This window comes from Mus caroli, unplaced genomic scaffold, assembly GCF_978045245.1.
Source record: "Mus caroli unplaced genomic scaffold, Mus_caroli_1 scaffold_13, whole genome shotgun sequence".
In the NCBI taxonomy this organism is placed as follows: Eukaryota; Metazoa; Chordata; class Mammalia; order Rodentia; family Muridae; genus Mus; species Mus caroli.
The window spans coordinates 119,097,441-119,122,732 of NW_028227268.1; the positions used below are offsets into that span (position 1 = coordinate 119,097,441).

General features: G+C 40.6%; 1 protein-coding gene across 1 annotated transcript in view; it reads left to right on the forward strand.

Annotated features, from left to right (window-relative positions):
• The window catches only part of Hormad2 (HORMA domain containing 2), a 95,759-nt gene extending 76,553 nt beyond the window's left edge, over nucleotides 1-19,206 (forward strand). Inside the window, 2 exon segments of the mRNA XM_021177751.2 lie at nucleotides 18,318-18,398; nucleotides 18,400-19,206. Of these exon segments, the coding sequence (XP_021033410.2) occupies nucleotides 18,318-18,398; nucleotides 18,400-18,429 (111 nt within the window). The 3' untranslated portion in view covers nucleotides 18,430-19,206.
• Nucleotides 19,207-25,292: the final 6,086 nt, after the last annotated feature.

The window sequence follows — 25,292 nt, forward strand, 5'->3', positions numbered from 1 at the left end:
CTCACTGCTGTCTTCTGTGTTCATATCCCTTTGTGTCTTTTTCTTTTAACTGCACAGGATCATTTAAACCCACCTGAGTAATTAAAGGACTAATAATCTCCCTGTCCCAAGATTGTTAATCACATTGGCGAGTATCTCCTTCCTCCCCTTTCTCATACAAAGGAGCATTCGCATGTTTCGAGAGTTAGGATATAGGCATCTCTTGGGACCCAACTGTTAGCCTGCCATAGGGATGCAGTATGGCTGGAGAGTCTTGAGGCAGTGAGAGTGATTGCAGCTGTCAGTCACTGAATGACTTGATGGGTGAGATGCCGTTTTAGGGGCTCTATCTATGCCATTCCGTTTACTCATTTCCAGAATGCTGTGTAGGCCACTTCTGATGACAGGGAAATGATGATGAGTAAACATTTAAGAGACATGAGGTAAATGGGTGCAAAAGAAGAGCAAAAATTCCACTTTCGCTGTGTTTAGGTCACAGTAGACTCCTCAAGAAAGGGACAATCCCAAGTAGAAGCCCAGGACCTACAAAGAGTTCTGATGACCTCCCCTAAAATTTCCTACCTTTTCCCCCTCTTTAGGGTAGAAGAAGCAAATTATAATGAACAATGAGTTTGATAGCAGGAGACCTGGATTCTATTTATTTAATAGACTGAGCTTCAGTCTCCACATCTACAAAGGTGAATGCTCTCATTTTCTTTCTGTTGCTTTGGTAAACATAATAACCAAAAGCAGTTTGGGGAGGAAAGGGTTAATTTCCACTTACAGGTTACAATCCATTATTGAATTGAAGCCATAGCCAGAGGTGGAGGTAGGAACCAAATCAGAGACCATGGAGGAATGCTACTTACTAGCTTGCTTCTTCTGACTTACATAGTTATTGCTTCCTTTGTATATTTGTGTTAAATATGTATGAATGTTTTGCCTGCATTATATTTGTTCATCATGTGTGTACAGTACCCGAGGGGTCAAAAGAGGGCATCAGATCCCCCCTGAAACTGAAATTACAGACGGTTCTGAGCATGTGGATGCTGGGATCAAACCCAGGTCCTCTGGAAGAGCAGCCAGTGCTCTTAACCTCTGAGCCCACAGCTAATTTTCTTATACAATTAAAACTTGCCTTCCTAGAAATGGTAGCAATCACAGAAGGTTGGGCATTCCTACTTCGATTAGCAGTTAAGAAGATGCCCCCCACAGACTTGCACACAGGCCAGTTTAAAGGAGACAATTTTGCAGTTGGGGTTCCCCTTTCAAGGTGGGCTCTCATTTTTGTCAAGTAGGATAAAACAAAACAAAACTAGCCAGCACAAGGAATAAGGGTCTGAAGGAAGGGGACACTATTCACTGCTGGTTGGAGTGCAGACTGGTACAGCCACTATGGAAATCAGTGTGGAAATTCCTTGGAAAGCTAGAAATATATCTATTCCATGATTCAGCTATACCACTCTTAGGCCTATCTCCAAAGAACTCTACTATAGAGACACTAGCTCATCCCAGTTCATTGATGCTGTATTTACAATGGCCAAGAAATAGAAACAGGAGGAATATGGGGAAAGATAACTAACACTAAAGATTTTTGAAACAAATCATTAGGAAACCTACTACTGTAGATGCTTCCTAAAATATACCCATCCACACATAAAAAGACTCAAAGCCAATGAATGGATGAAATGCATTATATTTACACAATGGAATTTTTAAAATTTGTACTTTATACAGATTTATACAATATATTTTATCATATTTTCCCTTCCCCAACTTCTCTGATATCCTCCACCCAACTCATGTTTTCATTCTTTTTTCTCAAAAAATCTAAACAAACAAAAACCAATAAAACAGAAAAATAACAAAACAAAAAGCACACACAAAAGCCATGGACTCTGGCAGGATGTGGTGTTGCCGCTGGAGAGAACTAATTTTCCCTCTCCCAGCAGGTATCAGTTGCAAGTGGCTTCTTGGTTAGGGGTGGGACTTTATGGGCACTCTACTTCTTGGTGCTGGGATTTTATGTAACTGAATATTATTTGACTGTTAAAAATGAAATTACAAAATTCACAAGTAATAGAGCTAAAAAAAAAACCCCACCTTTCTGATTAAGGTAACCCAGACTCAGAAAGACAAATGTCACATGACACCTCTCAGTTGTGGATGTTAGCTTGAATCTTTTAATATTTGTGTTTCATTTGGAATACTCACAGAGGTCAGGAAACAAGTAGAGACATGGGCGGCTTCTAAGAGAAGGGGATGGAGTATAGCTTCTAGGGGAGGGGTGATAGACTGCATTGTTCTAAAGGGGAATGATGGGCCATTGAAGGCTAAGGATGGTCGGGTATGGGAGGGCAGGGTAGAGGAAGGAATATAGGTAATGAGGCCTACTACTGTAGATGCTTCCTAAAATATGTGCATACACAGTAGAAAAAGAGTTAAAATGGTGTTACTCTGTAACAGGACAATAATGCCCCTACTAGATACCACAGATTAACAAAAAGCCCAGTGCCACAGGTAGGTAAGTTTCCTCCTTTAGAGTTGTTAAGAGTACTCATCTTTTGTAGTCGTTGGCCAGTGAGGGCTCATGGATCCCAGAACTCTTCATTACAGGTTGTTGCCAGTGCTCTTGGTTGCCTTCCAGAACTTGAAGGTAAGGCCCTGTTGCTGAAGACACCATGTACTTGACTCACAGAGAAATCAAGCTGATACTGACCTGAGATCTTCATCTGTACTGAGTAGCTTTCACAGTCCTGGAAGGCTCCATGCATGCAATGGAGGAGAGAAGTGGATGGAAGCTTACTCAGCTGTTATGGCAAAACTTGCCCTCTGGCACAATAAACGGCATGAGTATCCTGGAAGTGATCACTTTCTTCCTGGATTTAAGGCTGCTATCCATACCTGGCACCATTATGGAAGCCAACATCTTGTGGCTAGACAGGTCACAGGCCCTAAAGGAAAACCGACCACTATTATTCTGCTAAACAGATAAAGTATTAAACCAGCTGCCAATAACTTATCCTTATTCCCATAGATTTGTGCATATCTCAACCCTCATCAGAGAAACTTTTCTTACAGTAAATGACAAAAGAAATCCACTGATTAGTCAAGAAACAGAGAATGTTCTTGAATAAGACATTATATCACATCCTTCCTCCCAGGACTCTGGGGTCACTGCAAAAAAGGAATTGCTTTGGTCATGGTATCTCTTCAAATCTGTTGTGACAGCATGCACAAGTTCTGAACAAGCTCAAGCTAGACAAAATCCCAACACTGAGAGGGATGGGAACATGAAGTCTTACCTCTAAGCTAATGACAATAGATATCTTCTAGAATAGGAAGTCGGTTTTCTTTAAGGGTGTGACTCCTGGTAAATTGACCACACTCCAGTGGATAGCGACACACCCAAGAGTATATGTTGCCAGCACACATGGGACTTGATGTTTTGTTTTGTTTTTTAAAAGACACAGATTTGTATAGACACGGGAATTGGTCTGAGAGAAATGGAAAGGACTGTAAAAAATTATCAAAACACATTGTATCAAATTCCAAATGAACTAACAATTTTTTAAAAACCTAATCAAGAACTCAGTCAATAAATTGTCTCAAGAACAGTTCACAGAAGATGATATGCAAATGCTAAATAACCATGTGTGATGTAAGATGTCTAGTTGGGGTATTGTCTCCTCCATTTGTATGGTGATTCCATTTATCTCTTCTCATATTCCCTTCTTTACCTTGCCTTCCAGTCCTTCCCCCATTCAATCCTAGTTTCTGCCTTTATTTCCTTATAACACTATATTCTGTTTTCTCTTACTTGAAGATTCCCTTCTCTCCCCTGATCCCTTACTAGCTACCTAATCTCCATGACTATTCTAATTGAAAACACATATGTCTAAAGCTTAAAAGCTAACACACAGAAAAAGAGAAAATATGGATAATTAGTTTTGGGGAATCTGGGTTACTTTACTCAGGACGATTGATTTAAATCCCATTCACTTAGCTGCAACTTTCATTTTTCTTACCAGTTGCATAATATCTAATGTTGAATAATATCCATATTTTCAAAGCCCATTCATCAGTAGATGGATATATAGTAGTAGACTGTTTCCAATTTCTAGCTATTATGTATGCAACAACAATAAAGGTGAGTGAGCAAGTATCACTGAAGTAAGATGAAAAGTCCTTTGGAAACATGCTCAAAATGCTTTAGGTTGCAGTAGATTAATCTCAGCTGTTTTGTTGTTGTTTTCAAGACAGGGTTTCTCTGTGTTGCCCTGGCTGTCCTAGAACTCACCCTGTACACTAGGCTGACCTCAAACTCTGAGATCCATCTGCCTCTGCCTCCTAAACACTGGAATTAAAGGCACTTGTCAGCACTACCCAGCCAGTTTCAGCGCTGTGATAAGCCTCCACACGTGTATTCTATAGTGAGTATATCAGTTTGCACACCCACCAGTGTCCCCTTCCCACCCTCAGCAGCGTGTGCTGTCATTGTTTCATTAAGCTTAGTCAGACTGACTGCAGAAAGGTAGAATCTCAAATTAGTTTTAATTTTTATTTCCCTGATACCTAATGATGTTGAACTTAAAAAAAAAATGTTTTCAGCCATTTCATCATTGACAATTCTCTATATAGGTCTATACCTCATTTTCAGTTGGGCTATTTGTTTTTTGTTGGTGTTGTTGATTTTTTGGTTGGTTGGTTGGTTTTTATTTCTTGTTTTGTTTGTTTGTCATACATTCTAGAGATACTAACCCTCTGTCAAAAGTATAATTGGTAAAGTTTTCCCCTTCTGTAGGCCGATGCTTTGAATGGTGGTGCTTGCTGCACAGAGGCATTTTTGTTTCATGTGCTTTTTGTGTTCTGTTCAGAAAGTCCTTCCTCTGCCAACGAGTTCAAGCCTATTCCCCACCTTCTCGTCTGTCAGATTCGGGATGTCTGATCTGAAATTGAGGTGTGATCCATTTGGAGTTTGGCTGGGGATGTTAGATATTACGTCTATTTTCATCCTTTTATGTGCAGTTCGTGTGACCAGCACCATTTGTTAAAGGTGCTGTCTTTTCTTCATTGTGTATTTTGGACTTTTTGTCAAAAATCATGTGCCCATAGTTTGTAGAATTATGTCTGGGTCTCCATTTCTATTCCAGTGATCACTGTGTCTGTTCTTACACCAATACCATGATATTTTTATTACCATAGCTCTGTAGTACAACTTGAAATCTGGGATAGTGACATCCCTAGAAGATCTTTTGTTATTTAGGGCTGTTTTGGCTATCCTGTTGTTTTGTGTGTGTCCATATGAAGTTGGTGATTGTTCTTTTCAATTTCTGTGAAGAATTATATTGAGATTCTTATGGGGGATTGTGTTGACTCTGTTGACTGATTTTGGTAGGATGGCCATTGTCAAAATATTAACCCCTCTGCTTTATGAACATGGGAGGTCGTCTTATGATGGCTTCTCCAATTTCCTTCTTCAATATTTTAAAATTTTTATTGCACAAGTCTTTCACATGCTCCGTTAGATCCCAAGATGGTCTTTATTTTTGTTTTGTTTTTGTTTTTGTTTTTTTTTTTGAGGCTGTTGTGGAAGATACTGTCTCTATGATTTCTTTCTTAGTCTATAAGTCATTTGTATATCTGAAGGCTACTGATTTTTCTGTATTAATTGTATATCCTGTTACTTTTGCTGAAAATGTTTGTCAGTGGTAGAAGTTTCCTGGTGGAATCTTTGAGGGCCTTTTATATATAAAATCACATCATATGCATATAAGAATACTTTTACTTTTTCCCTGTTTGCATCCCCTTCTGTTGTCTTACTGCTCTAGCTAAGACTTCAAGTACTATATTGAATAGTTATAAAAAGCGTGAACATCCTTATCTTGTTTCTGATTTTAATCAAGAATACTTTGAGTCTCTATTTAGGGTGATGTTGTCTATGGTTTTGCTGTAAATTGCCTTTATTATGTTGAGGTATGCCCCTTGTAGCCCTAGTCTCCTCAGGACTTTTATCATGAAGGGTGTTGGATTTTGTCAAAGGCTTTTTCTGCATCTAATGAGATGACCCTGTGTTTTTTGTCTTTTAATGTAGTACAGTGGTTCTCAACCTGTGGGTTGTGTATCAGATATCCTGCATATCAGAAATTTCTATTACTGTTTATAACAAATTATAGTTATGAAGTAGCAACAAAATAATTTTATGGTTGGGGGTCATCAATATATGAGGAACTGTACTAAAGGGTTGCAGTATCAGGAAGGTCTAAAATCATTGATGTAGTGTATTACATTTACCTTATATTGAACCTTTCCTGCATCTCTTGGATGACGCACACTTGATCATGGTGGATGATCTTTTTGATATGTTCTTGAATTCAGTTTGCGACTATATTATTGAAAAATTTTGCATTTTTGTTCAAAATGATATTAATTTATAATTTTACTTTTGGTTGAGTCTTTTCATGGTTTTAGTACGAGAGTAATAATGGATCTATAAAAAAAAAGTTTTAAAATCTTCCTTCAGTTTCTATTTTACAGAATACTTTGAGAAGGATTGGCATTAGTTCTTCTTTGAAGGTCTGGTAGCTTTCACTGAATCCGCCTGGCCCTGGGATTTTTAGGGTTGGTTATTTCTTCTGTTTCACTAGGGGTTGTGCTTAAATAGTTTATTTTATTTTGATTTAACTTTTTCATCTATCAAGAAATACATCCATTTCTTTTATGTTTTTTAATTTGGTGAAATACAACTTTTTAAAGTATATCCTTATGATTCTTAGAATTTCCTTGGTGTCATAATGTTTTTATGACACTATTTTTAATGTGTCTTTATATTTTTAATTATATTGATTTAGATTCTCTTTCTGTGTCTTTTGGTTAATTTGGCTAAAGGTTTTTAATCTTGCTGATTTTCTCCAAGAGCCAATTCTTCATTAATTACTTGTAATTTCTTTGTTTTCTTTTTTAAAAAGATTTATTTATTATATGAAAGTACACTGTAGCTGTCTTCAGACATACCAGAAGAGAGTGTCAGATCTCATTACAAATGGTTTTGAGCCACCATGTGGTTGTTGGGATTTGAACTCAGGACCTCTGGAAGAGCAGTCAGTACTCTTACCTGCTGAGTCATCTCTCCAGCCCCAATTTCTTTGTTTTCATGATTTCAGCCCTGAGTTTTGTTATTTCTTCCCATCTCTTCTTTTTGAATATTATGTCTTTCTGGTTTTTCATAGAGCTTAGGTTATTAATATGAAATCTCTCCAGGGTTTGTGGTTTGTTTGTTTTAATATAGGCACTTAGTGCTATGAAATTGCTTCTTAGAACTGTCTCCCATTGTGTCCCTTAGGTTGTTTTCATTTGTATTCAGTTCTAAAAAGTTTAAATTTCCTACTTGATTTCTTTCTTGATCTAATATTCATTCAGTGGTAAGTTAGCTTCCCTGAGTTTGTATACTCTGCTCTTTTGATTCTTGTTGATACCCAAGGTAATCAGATAAGAGGCAAGGTGTTATTTCAGTTTTTCTGTATCTGTTGAGACTTGGTTTGTGTCCTCATATGTGGTCAGTCTTGGAGTAGGTTCCAGTCGCTTCTCAGCCTTTTGGCTAAGATCAAGTGTGGAGTAGGTTCCAAAGGCTGCTGAGAAGGCATATTTAGTATTTGGGTGAAGTGTTCCGTAGATGTCTGCTAGGTACATTTGATTTAGATGTTACTTAACTCTACCATTTCTACATTTAGTTTTTTTCTGGATGACCTATCCACTGCAAAGAGTCGGGTATTAAAATCACCCATCATCACTTTGTGAGGATCAATATATATTTTTAGCTGTTGTAGTGTTTCATTTATGAAATTGGGCATCCTTGTGTTTGGTGCATGAATGTTTGGAATTACACTCTCTGTGGATTCCCTTTAGTGTATATGTAGTGCCCTTCCTTCCCATCTTTGCTGATTAGTGTTTGTTTGAAATCTGTGTTTTCAGATATTAAAATATCTATGCCTACTTGCTTCTTGGTTCTTTTTACTTATAATATCTTTTAACATCCTTTTATCCTAAGATAAAGGTGTCATTGGTGGTGAGGTGTGTTTCTTGTGTAGAGCAAAGAGTTAGATCCTGTCTTCCTGTGTCTTTTTTTAATTAGTAAATTAAGACAATTGTTATTGAAAGTTATTTTTAAGCAGTGTTTATTAATTTCTATTATTTTGTTTAGGTGAGTTCACATCCCCCTCCTCTTTATTTGATTAACTGTTCTGTGATTGCTTATCATTTTTGCCCTCTCAGGTGTCACTAATTTTTTCTTTGGACAGATTTATTCTTTCTAGTGCCTTCTGTAGAATTTAATTTGTGGGCAGAAATTGTTTAAATTTTTTTTCATGAAACTTTTTTTTTCTTTCTCCATCAGTTGTGATGGGAAGTTTAGCTGGTTAGTCGGGGTTGTAATCTGTGGTCTTTCAGAATTCATAAGACATCTGACTAAGCCCTTTTGGTGTTCAGAGTCTCCATTAAAAAGTCAAATGTTACTCTAGTGGGCTTGCCTTTATATGTGACTTGGCCTTTTTCCCATTTAAAATCATCTCTTTGCACTGTACTTTTAGTGTTTTGATTATTATGTGTTATGGGTAATTTTTTTATGGTTCTATTTGGTGTACTCTAAATCTTTTTTATCTTTCCAAGTATCTTTTTAGATTGGAAAAATTTTATTCTATGCTTTTATTTAAAATATATGTGTGCATATGTGTATAGATAGAGAGATAAATAGATTGATTTTGACCTGGGTTTCTTCTTTCTCTATTAACCCACAGGTTTAGTCTTTTCATAGTGTCCCATATTTCTTGGATATTTTGTGCCTGATTTTTTTTTTTACATTTAATATTTTCTTTAACTGAAATACACATTTCTTCTTCTTTGTCTTCAATACCTGAATTTTTTCCATGTCTTTTAATCTATTGGTGAGGATTACCTACAAGGCTTTTGCTTGACTTCCTAAGTTTTTCACTTTGATTTTTTTTCCACTTTGACTTTTAGTAATTCTATTTCCTTACTGAATTCTGCTTTTATGTATTATGTTGTTTTCATCATTTCCTCTTTACAATCTTCATTAAAACACTTATTTATAATAGTGTTAAGGTCCTTGAACATACTCATAATTGTTATTTTAAAGTCCTGTGTTGTGCTTGAGCTAAGTTACTTTTATTGGGGCCGTCGTCTTTTGGAGGAGGCACATTGTCATGGTTGTTCATGTTTGCAATTTTGTACTGGGACATAGGCATCTGGTGTTATGATGTTTGAGGTGTTTCTTGGTGTAGCTATCTGGTCTTGCCTTCAATGGGTGGTGGCCTTTGATGGATGGGTATCTTCCTTTGGTTGCTGTTGTCCCAATCTGGGTCCTAGTCAAGTGTAACAGTTCTGGGTGTCCCAGCCAAGTATGGCTGTTGTGCATCTCTGTTAGACAAAGAAGTTCTGCTGGTTCACAGGGAGTTACAAAGGAATGAGATGGGCTAGAAAGAAAGACTGAAAGGGGGCAGAAGGGAAGAACTAGGAGGACCCTGGGGCTGCACCAAGAGGCCGATTTCCAGGGAGATGGAAGTAGGCTGAAGGTGATGTAACCTGGCCATTATTTTTACATATCTTTTATTGGCTCCTTTCCCTGTATTCTCTTGTGCTGAACAGGGCCACGAGCTGCATTTTCACCTAAGAATATTTTCAGTAAATAGAAGATTTGTCTTAATATAACTCCATTACCAATGAAGAAGTATAATCAAGGTAGGCAGAGGCAGGCATATCTCTGTGAGTTAGAGGCCAGCCTAATAGCAAGTTCTAGTCAAGACTATATGTTAAGAGTAAGTTGAGAAGGAGGAAGAACAGGAGGAGGAGGAGGAGAAGGAGAAGGAGGAGAAAGAGGAGGAGGAGGAGCAGGAAGAGGAGGAGGAGCAGCAGAAGGAGGAGCAGGAGGAGGAGGAAATCTTTAACTTTCTCTCTTTCCTTGCATATGTCAGAAGAGCACTATCCCCCTCCTTTGTTGAGAGAACTTCCTTCAGTGTTTGTTCTAGTGCCGTTTCCTCTGCCACGAGCTACTCTTGCAGCATTAGCCTAGCACTCTCATGATACCCGTCCTAGTCACCCTCTGTCTGGCCCCCACACCCTTAGTCTTGTTTGGCTCTCATCTTGGTCAGCAGCATTACCAACATGGGTAACTTTGTCCTTTTGTGTTCTTTGCTTCCCATCCTTGTGCTGCTCCCAGTGAATAGGGAGGTCAAGTTGGGCTTGAGTGGAGGCTGTCATTCTCTCAGCCTTCCAGCCCCTGGCTGCTCTGCCAGGACCTTGCTGCTTCTCTTGCTCCTCCTCAGGCATTCCTCCTTTAAAGCAGTTTCATTGCTTCTCAGCTCAGCCTTCCCTGCAGCCCTTCACACTGCTGCCCAGATATGTGTCTTCAACAACCCTTTGGTTGCACACCGTGCTACGACAAAGTCCACACTTGAGAGATGGTATTCTCAGCCCATTGCACCCCTTCCTGTTAGTCTCATTGAACACATTCTCAGAGTCCCCAGGGGCGTGGGTGTGCTGCCTCCTACCCTGTACCTGTGCTCTTGCTGTCTGCAATGTCTTCTCTGCAGCCCTTTATTTTTTTTCTTAAATTTGTTTATTATTTAAATGCATTTTATACATCAAACATGTTAATGATATTGAATATTTTGAGAATCAAATAATGCATAAAAATTTTGTTCAACTTTTATGTTCAATATCCTTTCATACCCTAAAAATATCATTAATGAATATTTAATACTATCCATAACTGAGAATCCTATATCTAATATTGAATACTAAATTGTTTCAAAACATACAAAATATTCTTTGGGAATTAAGCATAGTAAAGAGCATAAAATATTAAAAATGAATCATTAAAAAATAAATTCAAAAGCCCTTATATGATACCACCTGACATAGTGAGAGAGTATTTAAAACACATTATGTATCTGTGCACATTGTCAGTGCTCTTAAATGCTGAGCCATCTCTCCAGCCCTCTGTGTACATTGTCTAACAATCAGTTTACTTAAAAAAATTATCAGTGTTTCTAGGATAAAAATTATTTTATCAGTAAGTATATTTTAAACATTTCAAAATAGCAAAAATTCTTTGAAGTTAAACCTTAAGAAAATGCCAATTTCAAGCACAGTGGGGAAAATTATCAATAGTATTGCCACGATGTTTGTAGGACATGATTTTAATATTTTCAGTTGTTGGTATTCAACAAACAGAATAGTAATTTTAAGATATATTTCATTGTTATGTTTCCCTTTTCATTTCTGATTTTATTCGGATACTGTCTCTGTGCCCTCTGCTTTGTCTGGCTAAGGGTTAATCTATCTTGTTGATTTTCTCAAAGAACCAGCTCCTGGTTTTGTTGATTCTTTGTATAATTCTTTTTGTTTCTATTTGTCCACAACCCTTTTCTTATGCCATGTGTCTGCTGACACTGTCTGCCTGTAATTCTTACTTCATACTCCATGTCTTTGAAGCCTTGCATGTCTCCTGAAGAAAACTGGCTCAAATCTTACTGGAGTGCGTCCTGCGCCTTCACCATGACCACCATCAGTTCTCTGACTGTTCTCCCTCCCCGGCTTGCTGTAAGGACATAGAACACATTTGGATCAGTTTTGAATTTGTAGTGCTTACATCAATGTCTGCAACAGAAAGGGTGCTCAAAAAGCATTTATCAACTCCAGTATTTATAAAACTTTATTTATTTAGACAGAGTCTCACTATGAATCCCTGGCTGGCCTGGAACTAGTTATGTAGGACCTGGCTTTGAACTCACAGATATCTGTCTCCCTCAGGCTCAGGAGTGCTGGAATTAAAGGCATGCACCAGCACCCCTGACTTCACTGTGAGACGTTTTTCCTAGGGAACATAGAAAGATGAATGGTATAATAGCTTCTTGAGTTAAATGGGATTAATCTAGTAATAACCCTTGAAGACTATACATTCATCTCCTTAATAAAACTCACATTCAGAACCCTGCTTATGATAGAAAATAGAGAAATTACACACAGGCAGTTTCCATAGCTCCCCAGAGGTTGGAGATAAGCATCCTCTGTAAGCATTTGCCTTGGACTCTTCATTCATTACAATTTTAACAAGTCTACATTTATGTTAATATCATTTATTTTAAATTGCTGTTAATCCTTTTATGATGCCAGAAAAGATAAACGGGAGAAGAATCAAACAAATGTCAATGCCACACTTCTTTATAGGGACATAGATTCTTTGGACCACAGCATTTTGTGACTAGGAAATGACAAGTCCAGAGAATCTAGAGTTAAGGCTTCATTGTGAATTGACACCAGAGAGATCACATTTTATAGAAGAGGCATATGGCCAAATAGGACCTGAAAAATAAGTTTGAAGTAAACAACATTCAAATCCATTGCACTCTCACCAAGGCATGTAAAGTTCTCAGTGTATTTCCTGGATGCCTAGGGCAGCCCATCCCTTGCTTCCCCACACAGCCCAACCTCCTGATGCAAGATAATTACCGTGGCCTGAACTGCTCACTCTTGCTATATGGAAATATGTCTGTTTTCTTTCCAAAGCCTGAGAGACCTGGCTTCCAGCTGGCTGACACGGGGAGATCATTTGATAAGTTAATTTATACTAACATCATATTGAGTAATAATGGAGGATATATAAAACCTAGCCCTGCGAGCTGCTCTGATAGAAGGATGTTTCCCATTGTCCCATGTACTTTCCTTGTCGGTTTTTTCCTTTTCTTCTTTGTCTTTTCACAACTCAGCAACTTAAAATATGCTGAACTCTGCCTCAAGTGACCTCCTCCCTCTGTGTCTACCACTACTTCTGTCTGGAAACTGCTACTCCCTCTTCAAGATGGAAATCAATATCTCTCATCTAAGTTCTCTGTATTTCCCCAGGCCTTTGACTTTCATAATGCTTTGTGTACTTTTGTTCAGTTTTTTTTTTTTTCCTGAGGTCATTCACTTTTCAGTTGACTTCTACCTCCACAATTCAGTGTACCCAGTAGCCTCCAGGAAACTGATTGAACAGGGCACACACCAGTGCCTGCCATGCATTACCTGTCAGCAACACTTCATGCTGCTGACCACTGCCTTTGATTGTCCCATTCCCTGTTCTTAGCACTGCTTCCCTGAATTTCTTGACATAACAGTCTGCTAGTATTTTAGCTGTCATTTTTTTCTTTCTCAGCCTGTTTGTTGGCTCCTCTTACAGCTAATCTCTGTGTTGGAATTCCTTAAGGCTGTGTCCTGGCCCCTTTCCCTTCTCACGCTTTGCTCTCCCAATAGGCGAACACTTCCACACCCAGGACCTTAATTATTCAGGCAGCTGACTCTCAGATTACATCTCCAACCCTAAGTTCTATCCTGACACTCAGCCATCTGCTGTTCAGTATAGTCCCTGAGGAAGTTTTGCAGGTACTCTGTCTACACTCACCAGGTTCAAAATCCACATTGTTCTTTGGCCAAGAGAATAGCTCCTTCATTTACACATTAACCCAACTAAAATCTAGGAGTTACCACTGACATACCTAATTCCTTTCACTGCCATAGCCCATTGGCCGGTTTCCTAACTTCTAACTATCGCTCGTGTTTGACTTGGGTACATCACCACTGACACTCAAGTCATCATCAGACGACAACTATGTGGAGAGCCACCATCCTGCACCCACTCCATCCTAGTGCATTTCTACATTGCAAATGGTGCTATTTGAAGATTCATTTATTCTTACGCCTTTTCTACATGTAAGGCACTTCCTAGATGTTGCTGATACAAATGTGACTAAAATGCCTTGTTCCCCATCTAGAATTCTGTAGATTGTGTGATTGGGAAACTTAATGTAATTGAGATTTTTTGGATAAATAAAGCAGACTGTTTTCCTTTTGCTCTCACAACTCAATCAGCATAAAAGACTTTTTATTCTTCCCTCCGTTTGTGTACATTGTATGTATGTATGTATGTATGTATGTATGTGTTCATTTGTGTGCCAGTATACATGAGTATGTATGTATACACAGCATGCAGAAAGTCAGTGTCTGCTATTCCCTCAGTTACTCTCTCTACTTTGTTTTTGAGTCAGGGTTTCTAGAACATAGACCTCACCAATTCAGCCAGACTAGCAGACCAGTGAGCTCCAGGGATCTGCCTCTCTTGGAGCCTTACCCAGAACTGAGATGGTAGACATTACCACTGTACCCAGCTTTAACACAATGCTGGAGCAACAGGCACTTCATCTGCTAAGCCATGTTTTAGCTCCAACAAAGAAGATTTTTAGGACGTTGAAAAATATGAGGATTTCTCTTCACCAAAAGCAAGCAATCCTTTCTAAGACAGGAGACACCAATTCAGTATTGTCCAACTCAGTTGACACTGTCTACTTAAAGTTGTACCCAGTGCACCATCTGTACTCCCCAGACACACACATTTAGATGCCAATTGCTAGCTACACATTGTTTCTTTCTCCTGTGCCTCTGACCTATTGGCACAATTTAGGATTCCTACACCCCCTCAAGTTCAACTAATTTGTTTGAATGGCTCCTCAAATTTAGGGGAGCACACTGTGTTTATAATGGATGTTAGAAGGTGCATGGAGTGGTGTATAGGAGAAGGGGCATAGAGCTCCCATGCTCTCTCTGGCATTTGTCCTTTCAGGATTGTAATGCTAACAGACTAGATGACAGAGGCTGTTACAGCCTGTCTCCCTGGTCTCAATTGAGGCAGGTCACTTTCTAAAATGAGGGTAATATCTGCTGTTTTTTGTCTAGCATCTACTATCAGAAAAAGTAGGTCAGAAAGACAGAAGATTTGAATTTCTATGACATGCCCTGAGGCAGGAATTAGGAGCTAGAAACTGTAGAAACTAAATATATGTCCAGAATAATATCACAGGGATTGGCAAAATTTCTTTGGGGAAATAATTTTTCCCCAGAATCAGAATCTACAAGTGAAGATATAAGAGAGAAGAGTATTTTAGGCAAAGAACTAGAATTAGAAAGGGACAGGGTATGAGATCAAAGCACACGGTTGTAGCCAGATGTGACCTTACTCAAGGAATCCAGTAACCTCTCACCCAGCCTGCCAGAGTGGGCAAGCATGTGAGTCACACCTGAACAAGCGCCACTACCAAGCAGACATCCATGACTAATGTGAGACCATTGGAAGATTCTAAGACAAAAAGTAATGTAAGCAGACTGTACAATCCTCAGCATGGGGATTCTCATTTCTTGTTCCCTTAGATCTGTCTCCTGCACAGTGTTTGCTGAAAGAATGGATGTCTGTTTGGACAACACACCATTGCATCATATTGTAGCATGTGCTTAATGACTCTTCACAAGGCTCAATCCTGAAATAATGACTAGGATTATTTTTACATTACTATATATTTTATTGTATATTATATGTGTGTGTGTGTATTCCTAAATATATAAATACAACCTGCTCAGTCCATATGTTTGTTGGTATGTGTGTTTTCAGGGCTGATCATTTGGTATTGGATAACCAATCTGTGTGCTCTTCTCTAGGGAAAAGTATTTCTCTCACTCAACATTCCATAGTTGTCTGTACTTCTTTGCCTAAGGTTGAGGCCTCATGAGCTCCCCACCAATCTCAGACTTTTACCTTGAGCACCTTAGGCAAGACCAATGACTGGCATCATGCTTAGAGGATCAGGTGATGAATTCCAGTCTCAGCTGTAGTACAGCTGAGTTGTCTTTGCAACGACCATGTGGAGACTATAGTGGGATGCACACGCACATGCACATGTGTGGTTCAGAAGAGATCTGAATTGAACGTGTAACTGTGGGGCTCTTAGCTTATGAAATATAATTGATTCTTAGGAGATAAAAATCCCTCATAGATGGGTGAAGGGAGAGGAGTGGGGAGAGGAAAAGAAAGAGAAAGAAAGAATAGGAAGCAGAAAAGACAGCCAAAAAGAAAATTCTGGGACAATATTCAAATAATAAGCATTTTTAAGATGGCAACTATAGAGGAAATAACAGTCATTTGTAAAGAAAAGACCTTCCATAATACCATCCACATACTCTCAGATGAAGTGGCTCTCCGTCTGTACATGACGCAAATTCTGTTCTTGGGCTTCTTAAGTAGAATGCTACTAAGTCAGCAGTGGAAATTCGTTAAGCCTCATACAGTAGAAAGTATATCTTCTAAGCCTTCAGGCCCATGTAAATTCTGTATTCCCTGGGCTCTATTGGTAACTAATCATGGTAGCCTCTTAGTAGTCTGATTACAAGAAACATTTAGTGGTTTTTAAATTTTGGTCTCTTTGAGACACTGAAGCTCAAGCTGCCCTTGAACTTAAAACAGTCCTCCCACAGTCTTCCAGTGCTGTTCTTAGAGATAGGAGCCTCCATGCCTGGCTAAGAAGTAAATTAAGAACTGTGTATTTAAACTATGGCAAGGCTGGGGACATAGTGCAGGTGTATTACATCAACTGCTGTAGTGATGTGCACCTGAAATACCCTGGGACTGGAGTAACTGACAGTTGTGAGTCATAGTATGGGTGCTGGGAACCAAACCCTGTTCTCTGCGAGTGCTTTTATCCATGGAGACATCTCTCTGGAGGACCCTTATATGTGATTTCTTGATATCTCATGTATATCTGAGAAGATCCTCAGTCTCCTCGGGAAACCAGGTGCACATGTGGTGTACACACATATATCCAGGCGAACACAAATAAAAACAAACATTTTATTAAATATAAATGCATTTGATTCCTATCTGATGTGTTTACAGGTGATCTATCTAGCCTGCCTAATTGCTTGGCCAGTTGACATTTGGCATCAAAGGTACAAATGTAACCAGTCAGAATATACCTTGTGTAGATATTGTGTGGATGTGTTAGCTTATACAATTCATATAGATCATTTATCTATGTGGAAGTGGCCCCTGACTGGTAACATGCAGTTTCCTACAAACCATTGAGAATCTGCAGGTTTCACTGGTTGCCATAAAACTATAAATTATTGAAGGTATTTTGATTAGCTCCATGAAATAAAATTGTAGTGCTACAGTTTAAAATAAAACTCGTTTATTTGGAAATAGAAGAAAATAGGACTAAGCTTAGTTAAAGCATCAGGAGAAGTGGTCGTTTAAAGCTGTTCAGCCGTTGTCTCTCTTTTTCCATGTGCTCCCAGGAGTGATAGGAGAGTCCGAGTTCCACAGCATTTCCAGACAAGATGAACTTTATCAAATGCTTTTTCTTACAGCCAAACTATAACAAACTCATCTCATAGGTGAAAAAGCTGGCTTGTGCTTTGTGTTTTGATGTTGCTGTTCATTTTTCTTTAGAGCAAACCACTTCACACTCCTGCACACATGAACAAATGAGTTAGTTGATTAGCAAGCTTTCACTATTTTTATTGTTTTGTTTTTTCGAGACAGGGTTTCTCTGTGTGGCCCTGGCTGTCCTGGAACTCACTCTGTAGACCAGGCTGGCCTCGAACTCAGAAATCCGCCTGCCTCTGCCTCCTGAGTGCTGGGATTAAAGGCGTGCGCCACCCCGCCCGGCTTACTTTCACTATTTTATTAGTCAGTGTTTTAGTTAAGGTTAAAGGGAGTTTGTGGTTTCTGAGATGAGAGATTCAGCCCTCTCATAAAATCACTGCCCGGCAAATTCCTCCTTTCTAGTGACCGAATAATATACAAATGTCTTTTATATGCTTTTCTTGGAACTCCAGGCATCAGAGGTTGTCTGACAGATATATATATATATATATATATATATATATATATATATATATACTTCCAGTTAGTCATTCAGTTGAGTCAAAATAAGTCCCAAGATCTTTAACTAATGGGAATGATAATTAGTGATAATTCACTGATCAACTTCCCTGTAATTAATAATATATACTTTTCTTCAGCAAAGGAGTCATTGTCTTTTTAAGTTGTTGGTCTAAACAGTTGCAGAAAAGACAAGGCTGTATGTCTCTGCTGGCTGGAAGAGGGACTTACATTATGTCTGCCTCTAAAATAATCAGTGCCCTAGATCTCTCCTGACCCTTGCTTGCTCCTTGTTGGCCCCACACCTTGATCAACAGCCCTCCCCTCAAGAGTTGGATGTGTGAATTCAATAGAGAGCCAAGAAACTGTCCCAGAAACTGGCTGCCTCCAGGGGACTGGAGCTCCTGAAACTTGGAATGCCAGATTCTGATACTGGCAGCAGGGTTATGATCTGGGCCAAGCAAGCCCACAGGAAAGCAGGTTTGGATCGGTTATGCATGCTTGGTCTTCCTGTTTTATAGATGTCTTGTGAGGCGTCACATCTCTGCTTTAATGTACCTCTCTCTGACTCTCACAGGTCCAAAGAATGAATTTTGTGCACATTGAGACAAGTTTTGAAAGTTCCAGAAAGAAGAAGAAGAAGGTCAGCGAACCAGTGACAGACAGTCTTCATTCCTAACAGAAAATGAAACTTAGGTGCCTTTGCTACACGTATTTTGCAAAAATCTATGAAGTGCTGTAACAGGATAATGACCAAGCCTTCTTCCTAAGGCTTTTGCTCCACTCTTTCCTCAGTCTGTGAAAGGCTAAGCTATTGAGCAGGCCCTAGGTTCACTTCTCCAGAAGGAACCAGGATCCGCAGAGCTGCCTTGGGATGGGATGACCTCACGGCTGAGTTAGAGAGGAGACACGCTCTGTGTTTGCAAAAAACCACAGCAGTTATTTTGGAAAGAAATAAGCTGCTGTTCTTCAAGAAAAGGGTTTTTCTTTACATAATTAAATTCTCCAGGTATCTCTGTGAAATACTCTGACTTGTTAGAACCTGTGTGTTGGAATCCTTCTATAGCTTTACTAAAACTCACACAGAGCAGCATAGGATATGTGTGGAGGTGCTTAGCCAGGCGTGATTTATATGTTGATTTTTGTCACAAAGTTGATCAGCAGCATGTGGATCCAGATGCCCTCCCTCCCTGTGCACTTCCTCAGCTCTGTCCCAGGCCCTGTGTTGTTGGCCAATCCCAAACAGCTGACATGCAGTTCAGGAGCCTGGTTCCCCTGTAAGACCTATATTGTGTATTTTCCCCAAAATACTTGAGTTTATCTGTCTGTAACTTGCAGGTGATGCTATTTGTCCCCTCCATATTCTGGAAGAATTTTGATAGGCTTATTGATTAATGTGATATGAATAATAAATGACTTTAAGAATTGTTTGATAATTTATGTAACATGGGGCTTAATAATTGAACTTAAATGGATGTGATAAATAAGTTAGATATTAAATATGTTGTACACTGTGTGCGTGTGTATTTCAGATGCATGTGTGATAATCAGAGGACAACTTGTTGGTTCTCCCCCTTTCATCATGTGGGTTCTGAGGATTGAACTTAAGTCCTCTGGCTTGGCAGCAAGCCCCCTTATCCATTCACTGGGCCTGCAAGATACTTTTTACTCATCAAACTTTGCACTTTGTAGTTTTTTCACTTAAATGAGTGTTTCTCCAATGTAAGGGTAATGAGTGCCCGTCACACATTCTGTCTTAACTGGAACTGATCAAACTGTCAGGGGCAAATCCTGGGGGAAAGTCTCATGATTCTGACTCACAAGTTGAGATTCTGTGGCTTTAACAAAAGAGGATCTCTGAGCCAGGTGTCCCTTAGTCTGCAGGAGGAGTGTTACATAACAGAGGAAAGTCGGGTAGCTTGCCTGCATAGCGCTGCCCTTCACTGGGCTCTCCTCTGTGTCTGAGGACCCAGGACTGAGTATTGACTGAAGCACTAAGTAGGGACTGTGGGAGAAGAGGGGATTGGGTTTTCCCTGCCTGCATATTAAAGTGGATCCATATAAGCCTGGTCTACCACTGAAAGGAGCAGGAGGGGAAAGGTAATTGGTCTTATTAGATCCTTGATGGAAGTGTAGCCTGAGTCACATAAAGGGATTGAATGTCTAGTAGAGGGATTAGGTTTGTTTTGTGTCTCTTCAGAGGGCAGATCTGAGACCAATTTGGGGAAAGCATCAAGAGGTCGGTTTGGCTCAGAGGAAGGAAGCGCTCTGAGCTCCACAGGCTGTCAGGATTTTGTGTTGGGCTGTCTTATAAGGCGGTGAGAGTCACTGTAAGCTGTGAACAGAGAATGGCACTACATCTTTAAGTGTCTGATTTACAGAGGAAATAGTCTGGATTTCAGAAGGAACCATTTTGTTTAAAGGGGGAATTTAGCTCTCAATCTATATTTACATTTATCAGAAACGTAGCCTAAAATTGACAGTGATCCTTAGAGTTTAGAACCTAAATCTACCTAGAAACTCCCTGTGGTGATCTGACTCTATCTTCATACCCCCTTTCTCAACTAAGCAGCTTTATCACTACCATTGGGCACAGTGTGTTTCTGATGTGGTGAGTGTGTGAGGTAGGAGAGAAGACTGGACACTTACCCTTGATAGGCATGCAGGGGAAGAGATCTGCTGTCAAGACCTGAGAAACACAAACGTATGACATAGCTGCCTTTACACAGCATTGCTAGTTCATCTCTTCCTAGCTGCCAAAAAAAAAAAAAAAGAATAAAAACAATGGCATCAAAAACTCAGAGAGGGGAGAAAGAGGAGGAGAAGAAAAGAGGGGGAAGAGAGAGATGGTGAAGGGAGAGAAGATACAAGGAAACAGCCCGAGGCTGGATACCTGCAGTGTGCTAGGCTGGCCCTTCACACAACCCTGACTGTCTGCCTCCTCAGCACAATGACAAAGATCAGAGGACGATAGCTTGGAAACTGGGGCATTGTTAAATTATGGGGAAGTTTGACTTTGCCTGAGTGGTTTTTCCTCTCTTTACAGAAATTAGTCTAGCTAAAAAGAAATAGGCTGGGCTCAGGGTTGCCCCCAGCCTTTGAAGCCAGGCACCAGAAACCACACCTCCATTTCCCCTCTTGCGGTCCCGCCTGTGTCTAGATTCCTTCACTCTCCAGCTCACGTCTGCCTGAAAGAGACTGGAAATGGTCTCAGTGTCAAAACTGCATTGAGATAAGTTCACACTTCTGTGGTTTTTAAATTCTAGTAAACTTGAAGCTCATTTTGAGTGTAATGGGTTATTAATTTATGGTTTTAAAACCTAAGAAGTCTGAGATCTTCAGTGACTTCCACAGATTCTTTTGTTTGTTTGTTTGGTTTTATTTTGTTGTTGTTGTTTTTCCTCTGTGCCATGGAAGTCACTCTGTAGACCAGGCTGGCCTTTAAACTCAGAGAGATCCATCTGCCTCCTGAGTGCTGGGATAAAAGGCATGTACCGTGCCACCACTGCCACCATCACCAGCTTCCACAGACTCCTACAGTAGAAACAGTGCTTGAGTATAATGAATGTCATTTAAAGGAAGCCCCAAGTAATAGTCTAGACTCTACATAGATGAGAGAAGGCCGAAGTTACAGTTTTTGGAGAGTATTAGTGTGTTTCTATGGTGATGTTTTAACTGCGACTTGGGTACTGAGGTCCTTGCTGAGACATAATATGCAATTTTATAGTGACACCGAGAAAACAGGGCTGTCACTGGGGACACTGTTTTTTTTGTTTGTCCAAAACGTATTTATTTATTTATCTATTTATTTATTTATTTGGTTATGTAATGGGAAAGTTAAATTCCTATCCAGAAGGAGTGAGACTTGGGGAGGAGCTAAAGAGCAAATCTGCTCATACAATACCTGCAGGCGAAGCTTGGTTCCATTCGGAAAATTACCAACTGGCTGCAGGATGAACAAACCTTTTAGCAAGGCAGTCAAGACAGAGCTTAGGTTTCCCAGGCCTAATGGTACACACCTGTAATTCCAGCACTCAGGAGTCTGAGGCTGGAGGACTGCGACTCCATCACATATGGGGGGTGGGGGAAGAGAGGGAGAGGGAGAGAGGAGAGACACATACCTGAGATACTGAATTCAAACCTGACTACTCATTTCTAAATAAGTTATTTTCCCTCTCTGACCATCAGTTTATCTGGTCTAATGGAATATAGATAATACTGAACCCGGTTTCTATCTCTTATGAGGATGAAGCAAGAAAACCAAGCAAACTGCCCAATAAGCATATAGCCAGGGCTCCAGAGATGTTCATCAAATGTGTGTGTGTGTTTGTGTGTGTGTGTGTGTGTGCATGCGCGCATGCGTGTGCAAGCATGAGCATGGCAGACTTGGACATCCTCAGTCTTATCTCCATGTTATGATCTTCATCTTTGAGACAGGGCCTCTCACATACTTGGAGCTTGCAGGTTCAGTTAAGCTGGCTACTGCATGCTCCAGGAATCTGTGTGACCCACTTCCCCCAGTCTCAGACTACTAGAGAGGGCCACCACACTGGGCTTTTTGACATGGGTGCGGGAAATCCAGATTCAGGTCCTCAGACTTGATCTCTGCTTCCTTCCCCCCGCCCCCCCACTATATCTTTTCCAAGCGTGGAGTTGACCTTTGACCCTGCCTGCTCCCATTTGCCTCTGTCCTTAGCATCTCCCTGCCCCTCTCCTTAGAATGGAAACTGCCTTTCCTTCAGGACAGTTCATAGAAGGGAAGCATAAGATTATACTTACTGAACTGCCCCCCACATTTGTATCTTAAATATAAACTCGGTACTAAGAAAAATGAGTGTTACCTAGGGACTATGATATGAAAACAGACTGACTACACGGAAAAGGAGACAGTCGGAGGAGGGCTGTATTCCACCTTCAAACATTTAAAGAGCTGTCAGGACCACATGGACACACTGTTCCAGAGAGCAGTTGGAGGAAGCTGAGCAGTGACAGGCCCAGCCTCCAGACTCAGGGTCTCTCCTCCACACCTCAGCAGTGTGGCCGGTGCACAGCAGGCATGCAGCATTTTCCTCATTTATTAGCAGCTAGAGTTGCCAGCTTCTGACTACTCCTGGCAGGAACGTTCTCTCATCATTAGAAGTGTGCGAGCCACTTCATTGGAAGCTGTCCCTTTGATTGAGAGTAGAAGCAGCTCAGTACTAAAATCCCTTCCAGCTGCAAAGCTCCGTGACACTTTGCAGTAACAGTAGGATTTCAGCAGAGATACATGGGAACAACAGGGTACTTTATAATCTTTTCTCCCAAAGACAATGGAGTTTAAAACTGAGCTTCTAGAGTACAGAGCCTGATTGGGCATCCTCTAGTAGCCAAAATTATTGGGGCATATTATCTGTTCTCCCTGTGTTTCTTTTTCCCTGTCTAAAATGAGGATAGGGTAGTATCTTTCTCAGTCGGTATGAGAGCTAAGTGAGTTGCCACACTCTAGGCAAAGCAGAAGACTGGCTGGCATGTGCAACATCGTTGTTCAGTAAATGTTAGTTACAGTGAATTACCTGACACTCTGGCTTCTTCTAAGCACTTTTTCCCCAACTTAAGGGACATCCTTTGTGGTGTAATTAACTCAGACTTAGGGGTTTTTTCCTAACCAAATGACAGCCTTGGCTGTTATTAATTCTTTGAATTCTCCTGTGAACCAGCTTATTTTTCATTAATTAATTTCTTTACTTTACATCCAGATCGAAGCTCCCCCAGCCCGCTTCCTCTCCTCCCAGCCCCTCCCTCTCTCCTCACCTCCTCCCATCTCCCCTTCCTTTCTCCTCAGAGGAGAGGCCTCTCATGGGTATCAGCCTGCCTTGGCATGTCAAATTGCAGTAAGACTAGATGTATCTTCTCCTACTGAGGCTGAAGGAGGCAGCAGAGTCAGAGACAGCCCCCACTCTTGCTGTTAAGAGCCCCACATGAGGACCTACTGCACATCTGTCACATGTGTGGGAGGCCTGGGTCTGCCCCATGCCTGCTCTCTGGTTGGTGGTTCAGTCTGAGTCCCTGTGGGCCCAGCTTAGTTGATTCTGTAGGTTTCCTTGTGGTGCCCTTGACCCCCTCCTCTCAGTTCCTTCAATCTTCCCTCCCTGTCCCCGCAGGATTCCCTGCCTCTATCTAAGGTTTGGCTGTGGGTCTCTGCATCTGTCCATCAGCTGCTAGGTAAAGCCTCTCAGAGGACAGTGATGCTGGGCTGCTGCCTGGTTGTCCCTGGTGCCAGTAGGCCTCCAGGAATGCAAGCAGAGCTGTGGGCCAGAAAATGAGGCGTACAGGGGACAGGGCACAGCTCATCACTACTGGGCTTGTGACCTGGCAGTTGTGACAAGTTTTAATACAACAAACGGTAGGGCCTCTGGCACATAGTTGATGTAACACAATCACTCTGCTAACATCTGGCAAGTAGATGCACAGTAAATATTTGTTTAATAAGTTGATGAACTTGGCAGAGTTCGTTCTGTTTCCTACATTTTATTTATTTGTTTGTGATTAGGTAATACAGTCATATGACCTAAAATTCAAAAGGAACAAAAAGATGTATATAAAGACATTGCTCTCCTGACCTCACACCAACTACTCCCAGCCCCAAAGGTGCCTAGCACAGCCACTTTCTCATATAGCTTTTCAGAGCTATTTTAGGCACAGACGAGCAAACATGCCTGCTTACGCACAGTCGTTTCTCTTTGTAAACAAACAGCATCATGCACTGATCTAGGCACGGTTATTGAAGTGACTGCAAATGTGTGGGTGAGTGAGAACATACAAGGAGGAATTAGAAAAGAAAACGCTCGGAGGCAGAGAAATGAACCAGATATTAATAATGTTGATACTCACATGAGTGCTGAGGGCCTGAACTCCTGTAGTAAATGCATGGTCAGGGAAAGTAGGTTTTAAGGATTTTCTTAATTTATGCTAAGACAACTATAAAGATACAAAGCATTTCTTCCACGTTCAAAAATGCCGTCCTGTCCCTTAGCAGGCTAGCTCCGTTCACTGGCTCACATACCCATCTACCTGCTTTGTCAACATACAGGCCCTGCTGATTGTGGGAGGACTTGTGAGCATGGCCAATCATGGCGTTGGTCCATGTGCTTATTCATTCAGTTCTCATAGACATAGAATAACTAAGACATAGAGAAACCACGTGGCCAACATCGCACAGCTGGTAAATATCAAAGCCCTAACTATGGAGCCAGAGCAACCTTGAACCAAGAGGATGTCCAGGCTCCAACATAAAGACCTTGCTGCAGCCTGGCATGCTTCGTTTGGAGCAGGGGCACCTTAGGTTAATATCAGAAGAACTTGTTGACAGCCTTCAAGTTGGCTTCAAGCAGCCAACTGCCTTTCTACATAGGTCCTCATCAGTGGACGGAATTGCATCTCATTTGCCTTTGGTGTTGCACACCAGCCATGCTGCTTCCAAGAAATTATAACATCTAGAACCACTTCTTTATGTTAAAGAACTGATGTGGTCGTTACTAAGAATGACAAGTATCTCTGCCTATCTATGGGTCCC